Genomic DNA, 8,725 nt, shown 5'->3' with positions numbered 1-8,725 from the left:
CTATGACCCCAGCTGACTTCCTGCCCTTTGGGCAGGGGGCTGGACTCAATGATCTCCCGAGGTCCCTTCCAGCCCTAATGTCTATGAAATCAGATACTGCATCATAACACAAATTTTGAAACCATCTCAGAAATTCATCTTCCTGCTGACTATTAATGCCTTGCCATCCAAATACAGACACCAAGGTTTCCACTCGCTACTAGAGGTGCATTGACACATCAGCCCCATATTGATTTGGAACTGATATGCAGAAAATGTGATATATTGCAAATCAGCCATATCAGGCCGATAACGTGGCAGATAAATGGCCCGTGCATGTGCACAGCCTCAGCACAGCACAGGCAGGAGTGCAACATAGAGAGCTGCCTACAGCTGGTAAGTCTGGTGTTGGGGGGGAAGGGGAAGGGAAGGAGCAGGGAGGGGAGCAGGGGCAGGGACCAGCACTGCCCAGCAAGGGCAGGGCAGGCACGGGACAGAGCCACAGCTCATCTGGGGTTGCAGGGAGGTTGACTCCCACCATCACAGAGTGCTCAGCCAGGAGCCACTGGTTAGGTGGCTTGTCCACTGCTCACCTGCTCATCCCCTGGCTCCCGCTGTTTGTCCCGGCGGGGGGTGCCCCTAGATATGCATGGGGTGGGCTGGGGCCAGGGCTATGCAAAACTCTTCCTGGCAGGGCAGGGCTGTGCAGAGCAGCTGCAGCTGCAGCATTGGGAGTGAGGCTACAGCACCCTCCCCCTGCCCCACCAGGAGAGCTTGGCTCAGCCCACTCTGCCCAGATTCAGGGGCATCCCCCTGCCCTTCCAGCTAAGTGGCAGGACAGAGTGCCAGACAAGCCACCCGGCCAGCAGCTCCAAGCTAAGCAGCGCATTGCAGTGGGAGCCAACCTCCCCCTCCTACCCAGATGAGCTGTGGTTCTGTCCTGCACCCATCCTGGTAGTGCTTGCCCCTGCCCCAGTTCCAGCCCCATTCCTTCCTCCCTGTGGTGCCTTGATCTGCCCCCCTTTCCCCCAGACTTACCCACTGGCAGCAGCTGTCCAAGCTGCTGGGCTGGTATTGGAGACTGGATTGGTATCAGCCAATATGCCTTAAAAATCAGCTATTGGTATCAGCCACAAAAACCTATGGGTACACCCCTGCCCTCTACCATAAGATATGGGTGCAGAATGTACGTCTATTAGTGAACAAGCATGGAAGAGAAAAATTGCACGGAGGAAGAACACTGAAACTAATCTCTCCCCCCATTTCTTTCAGTTGGACACTGCCACCCTGATGTAGTAAATGCAGCCCATGAACAGAATCAGTTGCTAAATACAAATTCTCGTTATCTCTATGACAGTATAGTGGATTACGCACAAAGACTTTCCAAAACGCTGCCTGAGAAGTTGTGCACCTTCTATTTTTTGAATTCAGGGTAAGTAAACAGAACATCTTCATGACTGAAATGCAGCAAGCTTATAAACAGCTGCCAAAACATCTCCATGTCGGTAGATCGGTGATTTTCAATCTGTAGTCTGTGGACCTCTGGGGGGCTGCAGATCATGTCTAAGGTGATCTACAATCAACCGCAAAAGATGACTATGATCAATCAAAAATACGTGAATACCCACACTTACCATTCAAAGGGGTCTGTACCTCCATTCAGGGTTTTTTTTGTTGTTTTGTCTTTAGGGGTTTGCAAGCGGGGGGGGGGGGGAGACTAAAAACCACTGCTATGGGTGATTTAGATGGATTCTGATGTTGCAGACCAGTTAAAACAGGGCTTTTCTGTGAAGGCTGCTGGACTTGATTCTTTCTTACAACTCTGCCACTTTAATATTCAAATAGGCAGGCTAGCTTGTTAGGAAAGTAGACAGTCATATTTAGTAGTTTGTTCCTTGTTTTGTCTTTGACTGCACTGCTCTGGGTTATTTAGAACTTTGCTGTCTAATTTCAAAATAATTTTGTGGTATAGAGGAGCCCTTTGCATATCGGGAGGGTTGTAAATATATTATCATCTCTACATGCCAAGTAGTAAATTCCATAATGCTTGCATTATCTGGAATTTGTTTTTGCAATTAATGTGCTTTTCCCAAAAGTTGACTCTGAAGTAGTTGTAAAAGAGAGACTTTCTATAAATGAACACATGCTTAAGAGAGTTATTTTATTGTTTCCAAAAGCTTCACACTATCAGGCAATGTTGTTTCAGAAAACACTTTAAAGCAGAGTAAATTTAAGCTTTAGATTAGTTGTTTCAATGCACAGATTCACCAGATTAATTCTCTTATAAAAAGTACGGTGGTTAATTCTCTCTCTCAGAAGCCTGGTGGCTTTTCAGAGCCCCTTTAGGTAGTCATTTTTATATGATCTTCTAACAGGGAGGATTATAGGAATGTTAGTACCTCAAAATAAATATTTTTTTGCCCTGCTTTTGTAGTAGCTTTTACTTACTGAAATTGTAAAAAAATAGCTTTGGGTCTTCTGCTGAACACCAAGTACAGCTGCCATCCTAGTGAGCATTTTTGTGCCTCCCGTTTTGCACATTGTGTTATTTGTTGATCTTCATCAGATACTGCAGGAGCAAGGCACAGCAGTATGATTAAGTAAATGCTGTTTTACAAAAGTTCATGCTATATACATCTGCTTGTTAGTCTGTAAAAGCACACATCTACCCTGTCTTCTGTGGCCAGAACTTTAAAGCTTGGCCACTTACGTGATGGAACAGCTATTGAATTTTCATTTGTAGATCAGAAGCCAATGACCTTGCCCTGAGATTGGCACGACAACATACAAAACACACCGATGTTATTGTGTTAGATCAGTAAGTACATTTATAATATTTTATTATCCTTCAGTAACTTCAACTGCCATTTCTGATTGTGGTTCCAATTGCCACTCAGTTGCTCCATCTGATTCTAGATTTCTTTCAAGTAGTTTTGTCTAGTAGAGGCATTAACTTAAGGTAATGACTATAGGCATACAGCCGCTCTGAGCTTCTACAGCTGGAGTTCCAGGGTTCAATTCTGATCAATAATGCAATACCTCTACTATTTTCAGTTAATGCTGAACCTGATTTTGATGAGATTTTTCAAGGGCCCACAGCTTAAAAACCCAGCACACATGCATAAAGCCCAAAAACAATTCAGCTGGTTCACCAAGTTCTGTACACCACTCTTAGGCCAGGTAACCCTGTCCAAAGAGTGCAGATTTTTCACCAATTCTACAAGACTGTGATGAGGAGGAAATTACTGCTTAGTTCTGCTGATTGTTTTTAAGTGCTTACCATGGACATCTGACATCCCTGATTGACATAAGTCCATATAAATTCAGAAACCTAGAAGGACAGAAGGATTGGGTCCATGTGGTATGTACTACAGCTTACAAACATTGACTATTAATTTGTTATCCACCTAACATAATGCATACTAAATTCAGGCCACTTTTCTATTTATAGGCTCCTATCCCGGACACATACCGTGGAATATACAGAGAAGATCATAAAGATTTAGTTGCAGCTTATGCCAATGAAGTGAAAGAAATCATTGAGCAAGCACACAAAAAGGGCAGAAAGGTAAAAAAGCCCAACCCCCCCAAAAACACCAACAACAAAATGAAAACAAACAAAAAATCCTCCCCACCCCTTCAGTATACCATTTATAATACTATGGTGCAATTTATTAGCAACCATCCATATAAAATAACTAGGTACTACAAGCTATCTGAGATTGATCTGAGGCACAACAGCAGAGTATTTTTAAATGATTAGGTCTTGTTCTTTAAATTATTATTTAATCTGGCTCAGCACCTGTAAATTATGCAAGGTTGTACTGCAGTTGCACATTACTTAATATGTTTCTTGTTACACTTTCAGATTGCAGCATTTTTTGTTGAATCTTTACCAAGTGTTGCTGGTCAGATCATTCCACCAGCAGGCTATTTCCAAAAGGTAGCAGAGTAAGTAAGCTTAGTAGTACCTCTTATTTGTTTTCTTAAAACTGAAGTTTTTAGACAGATTCCCTTAAATTGTAGGTCATGTTTAAGTTAAAGTTAAAGTTTATTGTGCTTGTTCTGTCAGGAGACTTCTTAGTATATGTATTATAGAATATCAAGCATGCTGTTTGCACCATAAGGCTTGTTTTGTACTTAAATAGGAATGACCTAAAATGTTACAAGTTTCTTATGAAATTTCAGTTGTCAAGTGATTATATTGGAGATGACCAGTAAATGCAAAACTGAAATCAATATTACATTACAGACATGTGCACAAAGCAGGAGGTGTATTTGTTGCTGATGAAATTCAAGTAGGTTTTGGCAGAGTTGGCAAACACTTTTGGGCATTCCAGCTTCAGGGAGAGGATTTGGTGCCAGATATTGTCACTATGGGCAAACCAATAGGAAATGGGCACCCTGTCGCCTGTGTAGCAACAACAAAAGAAATTGCAGAATCATTTGCAGCTACTGGAGTGGAATACTTTAATACAGTAAGTACAGAGTTAACCCAATCTGTCATAATAAGATAGAAGACCCTTGCTTTGAAACAAAGTGTCACTCTCAGAGGATACAAGTTATTGTTAATTCAAAGCAACACTAAGCAATTACTCCCCATTATGTAACACAGTATACTATTAAGGAGTTCACATCTACTTTGTGCTGTTATTCTGAATGGCAGAAAAGCTGTGTAATAAGTGCAGTAGGCATCAAATCCTGATGCCAAGAGTTAGAGGCACAACACCTATTGTTGTAGGAGGGCCAAGGTTTCACCTATAACATGAAAATATTTACTAATATCTGAAGAAACAGATTTGAGTCCCTTATCTACATAATGGTCTCTCTTCTTTCCTTGAGCAGTTTGGAGGAAATCCTGTTTCATGTGCCATAGGCTTAGCAGTTTTGGATGTGATTGAGAAGGAGCATCTTCAAGCCCATGCCATGCAAGTGGGCAACTTACTGATGGAATTACTGAATCAACAGAAAGTTAAACATCCTATCATTGGCGATGTCAGGTATCAGCCACCAATTCAGATTTTCAGAAGCTGTTCAAACATAGATCAGAAATAGGTCCTCAAATCTTACGCCACCAGGTGCTTTTTTGAACAAGCAAGTGAGGTACCAAGAAGTTAGAAAAACTTTCACTTCATTAAAATGCTGTGACTTAGTTGACCTAGAAATTAATGAACCTGTCCCAGTTACTTCACATGCAACTACCACCTCAGCTATACCAATTGTAAGCAAAGGAGTTCATTTCTATTTACGTGCATTAAAAAAAAGCTCAGTGAATTAAATTAGTTTGCCAGTTAAAAGTCCTGTTATACTTTAGTAATGACATCTGCTAAGTCTGCATTAACCAGCATATCTGTACAAGACTGTAGTACCTTTCTGTTCCCTTCACTAATGCAATTTGTGAAATGGGGAAAAAAAAAAAAAAAAAAGTATCACTTAAAAAAACCCCAAACACTTGTCATGGGACAGTATCTGCTCTTTATCTTTGATTATTTCTGCTTCCATCTTCTTACAAGGGGTGCTGGATTATTTATTGGAGTGGACTTAATAAAAGACAAAGAGAAAAGGACCCCAGCGACTGAAGAAGCAGAGTACTTGATAACAAGGTTGGATTCTACCCCCAATAAAAGATGCTACATGTCAGTCTGTATCATTTCAGATTATTATTGGACTTGGGTTGAAGCAAGACCTAGATGTGCCTGTTATGTACAGGTAGCTAAACAGATTCGAAATCAACTGTGATGCTTTAAATACATACTGCAAAAATACTGTTTTATCAGGCATAGAGCTCATTTAATAACACTGAGATCTTTGCATAAAAATTCCAATGTCATACTTATGTGGTAAGCTTTCTCCCTCCCCCCCTCCATTTTTTAAATTTCAAATGATTAAAAAAGCCTTTTATTTTCTAGATTGAAGAAAGAATACATTCTGCTAAGTACTGATGGTCCAGGAAGAAACGTACTTAAGTTCAAGCCTCCAATGTGCTTTAGTGTACAGGATGCCAAATTAGTTGTGGATGCAATGGATAAAATATTAACAGGTAACTAACTGTTAAGTTTACAGAGTGGTCTGTTGGACTGAGTGCAAGCTCTAATCTTGGCTGTTCCACTGTGCTACTTGCAGTGGGGCTCAACATTTTGACAGGGGCTCATTATCATCAACTTAAGTTCACAGTTAAGGTCAACACCTGTGTCCTCCCCCAAAAGAAATGGTCTCTACAAATTAAACTTAAGTGATACAAACTTCAGACCAGTTTTTAACATTTGGATTCTCAAATGTGTATTGAGATATTCAATCTGTCAATGATAACTTGTTGCACAAGCTTCCATTCATTTTCAGTTGCTTGGGCATAGGTGGGTGAGGACCCATTTAATTTATCAGAAGAACAAAGTGTTACATTTAAACTTAAGTCTGGAGTCTGCAACTGTGTTGCATTCAGGTGGCAAAGTCAACACTGGAGTAATAAGGGGCTTCAACACTTACACATTTGTTGATTGCATATTCAGATATGGAAAAAGAGGGCGCATGTGAACCAGTGAGAGACCTTCAATCTTAAACTTCAATTTTAATAGGTAAGCATTTTATAATTTTCCACTACTTGACTAAATCATCAAGATCACTTATGATACAGTGTACTTACAGTGAAGAAATGAGCAACATGTTCATTGTGTTCAATATTTTGCTTAACTTCTGAGCCATGTAGAAGGGTATCTAACACCAAAAGGCTGCCATGTGCACGTTTGTTGAAGGGGGATAGTACAAGTTAACTAACTTTTAATGCATCATTAAAACTACAGTGCCACTTAAAACCTTTCAATTAAAAAAAAAAAATCTACTTAGAATTATTACACCATAAGTCTTTAAAGCTTATGCATTTCCTCAATTTACTACCCTAGGAGCCAATTACCTCCTTTACAGCCAAGTTGCTCTTACTGAGGGGAAACTACTGCTTGTAGTAATGACAGAGTAACAGTAGAGCTGGAGTAATCTAGGGTTTCAGTGTGCATCATTTTAGAGTTGTGTGGCCTGTCTTACTTGTGAGAAATTGCATGCTTCGCTTAAAAAGCAGTCAGAAAGTCTGTCACCAGAATGGTTTGGCAATGTACAGTACAGGGCCTGAAACTAGAGTTTTCCATTTTTTGTTTTGGTTTTTGTTGTTTGTTTGGGGTTTTGTTTTTTTTTGGGGGGGGGGGGGTCCTAATGGAACAAATTAATCCAAGTGACACAAAGAACAGCCCCTTGGGCAGGGGAAAAGGGTGGGAAGAAAACCAAAAAACCCCTCCACACTGTGGCATACATTTCTGAAGGCACTAACACTTATTTAAAAAGAAAAGCTGAAGCAGGTTTTTCCATTTTGGGGTTATTAATAAACTTTGCCTACTTATACTATTCCGTTTTCAGAGGACAGAGAAACTCTAGTTACCTCCAGCTTGACTTAGCTGTCATTACAATGACTGACTTAATGCAGGTATTTTAAACATGTATGTATGGTCTCCTGCATTAAGTTGGATTTTCCCCAGTTCCAAATAAGTCAGGAATAAAAACCTCTCTCATTACAAAAATACAAGAAGCACCTTCTAGAAGGTAATAGTATGACTGACTGCCTTACATACAAGCCAGAACTAGAGGCACTAATTACTTGATTTTTCTCATGGAAAAATGGTGGTGTCATGAGTAACTTCATACTTTCTTTCCACAAACTCCAACCAACATTCACAAAATCCACTGCAAAGGTTCATTATTCTACCTTAACTGATGCAGTTTAAATCCTCAAGAACACAGTATTGCCAGAAGACATTTGTCTTTGTATCTGCAGTTTTTAGCTCTAGCTTCTTACCAGCTGTGAAACATTAGCTAAAAGTAAATGGACACAGGATCTGTGCTCCTCAGCAGGATTTGTGGGTTCCACTTCCAGTGGACAGCCAGCTTTAGAAAGGAGCTTTTCCTGAAATGTTGGAGACACGATTTATGAACGGATTGGCTGTATTCTAGCTGTGGTGAACCCACATTTCCAGGTTCAAGCTATTTTGTAATAATGAAACAGGTGAGCCAAAAAGGTCCCTGGCACCTAGTTAGTACTCACAGGACTTACCTATTCTTCCTTTGCTGTGCTTGTCTGTCTTCCTGGTTGCAGAACCCCTCCCCAAGTCCTTTGTGCTAAAATACACTTTGAACTAGAAGGGCACTTTGCAGGTACAAGTAAACTCTTCCGTTCAGCATTACAAGCAGATTTTTCTAGGGAGAAGAGCAGTGGTCTTATCTAGGGAGCCACAGACAGTGAAGGCATAAGTCATCTATCCTACTGCTGAGTCCAGAAATTATTTGGCCTGCTAGGAATACTAGTATCTGGGCAATGAAGTTAGTCCTACAGTAACAGTTTAGATACCCTTTGTACATGGTGCATTTTTTCACTGGGGTATCTTTGGATGGTGCTTATGCTGCAACAGGGCAGCTCAGCTCTTTGTTTGGACTATTAATATATTAGCAAGCTGCTTGGGTAATCCTCTCCTGGCAACATGCATTTGAGTAGGAACATTCACATTCCTACTCACTGAAACAGACTCCTCCCTCATGATTATTTAATCACTTCCCAAGTGCTCTAACTGGTCAGCTTTTTGAACAGTCTATTATTAGTCTAACTTTTTTTTTTTTTTTTTTTTAAACTAGGCGAGCACTAGTATCCATTTCAGGCAGACACCCATGAAGGGGCAACATCTTGGAAGAAACTAGGTTAACAAACTGTGCT

The 8,725-nt window shown here is 40.6% G+C and overlaps 2 protein-coding genes across 2 annotated transcripts in view; one reads left to right on the top strand and one right to left on the bottom strand.

Annotated features, from left to right (window-relative positions):
- PHYKPL (5-phosphohydroxy-L-lysine phospho-lyase) overlaps positions 1-8,725 on the top strand; it is a 13,997-nt gene that overhangs the window by 731 nt on the left and 4,541 nt on the right. The window contains exons 2-11 of the mRNA XM_019535161.1: positions 1,252-1,411; positions 2,723-2,797; positions 3,253-3,340; positions 3,431-3,547; positions 3,848-3,930; positions 4,232-4,457; positions 4,825-4,979; positions 5,493-5,582; positions 5,889-6,019; positions 6,486-6,551. Coding sequence (XP_019390706.1) covers positions 1,252-1,411; positions 2,723-2,797; positions 3,253-3,340; positions 3,431-3,547; positions 3,848-3,930; positions 4,232-4,457; positions 4,825-4,979; positions 5,493-5,582; positions 5,889-6,019; positions 6,486-6,535 — 1,175 coding nt within the window. The 3' untranslated portion in view covers positions 6,536-6,551. The remainder of the gene's footprint in view (positions 1-1,251; positions 1,412-2,722; positions 2,798-3,252; positions 3,341-3,430; positions 3,548-3,847; positions 3,931-4,231; positions 4,458-4,824; positions 4,980-5,492; positions 5,583-5,888; positions 6,020-6,485; positions 6,552-8,725) is intronic.
- The window catches only part of HNRNPAB (heterogeneous nuclear ribonucleoprotein A/B), a 6,356-nt gene continuing 5,513 nt past the window's right edge, over positions 7,883-8,725 (bottom strand). The window contains exon 7 of the mRNA XM_019535165.1: positions 7,883-7,924. The gene's annotated coding sequence lies outside the window, so the exon portion shown is untranslated. The remainder of the gene's footprint in view (positions 7,925-8,725) is intronic.

The sequence above is a fragment of the Crocodylus porosus genome, unplaced genomic scaffold (genome assembly GCF_001723895.1).
Source record: "Crocodylus porosus isolate Cpor-Errol unplaced genomic scaffold, CroPor_comp1, whole genome shotgun sequence".
NCBI lineage: Eukaryota > Metazoa > Chordata > Crocodylia > Crocodylidae > Crocodylus > Crocodylus porosus.
Note: the sequence above shows the minus strand (reverse complement) of the source record. Positions and strands in the feature narration are given on the sequence as shown.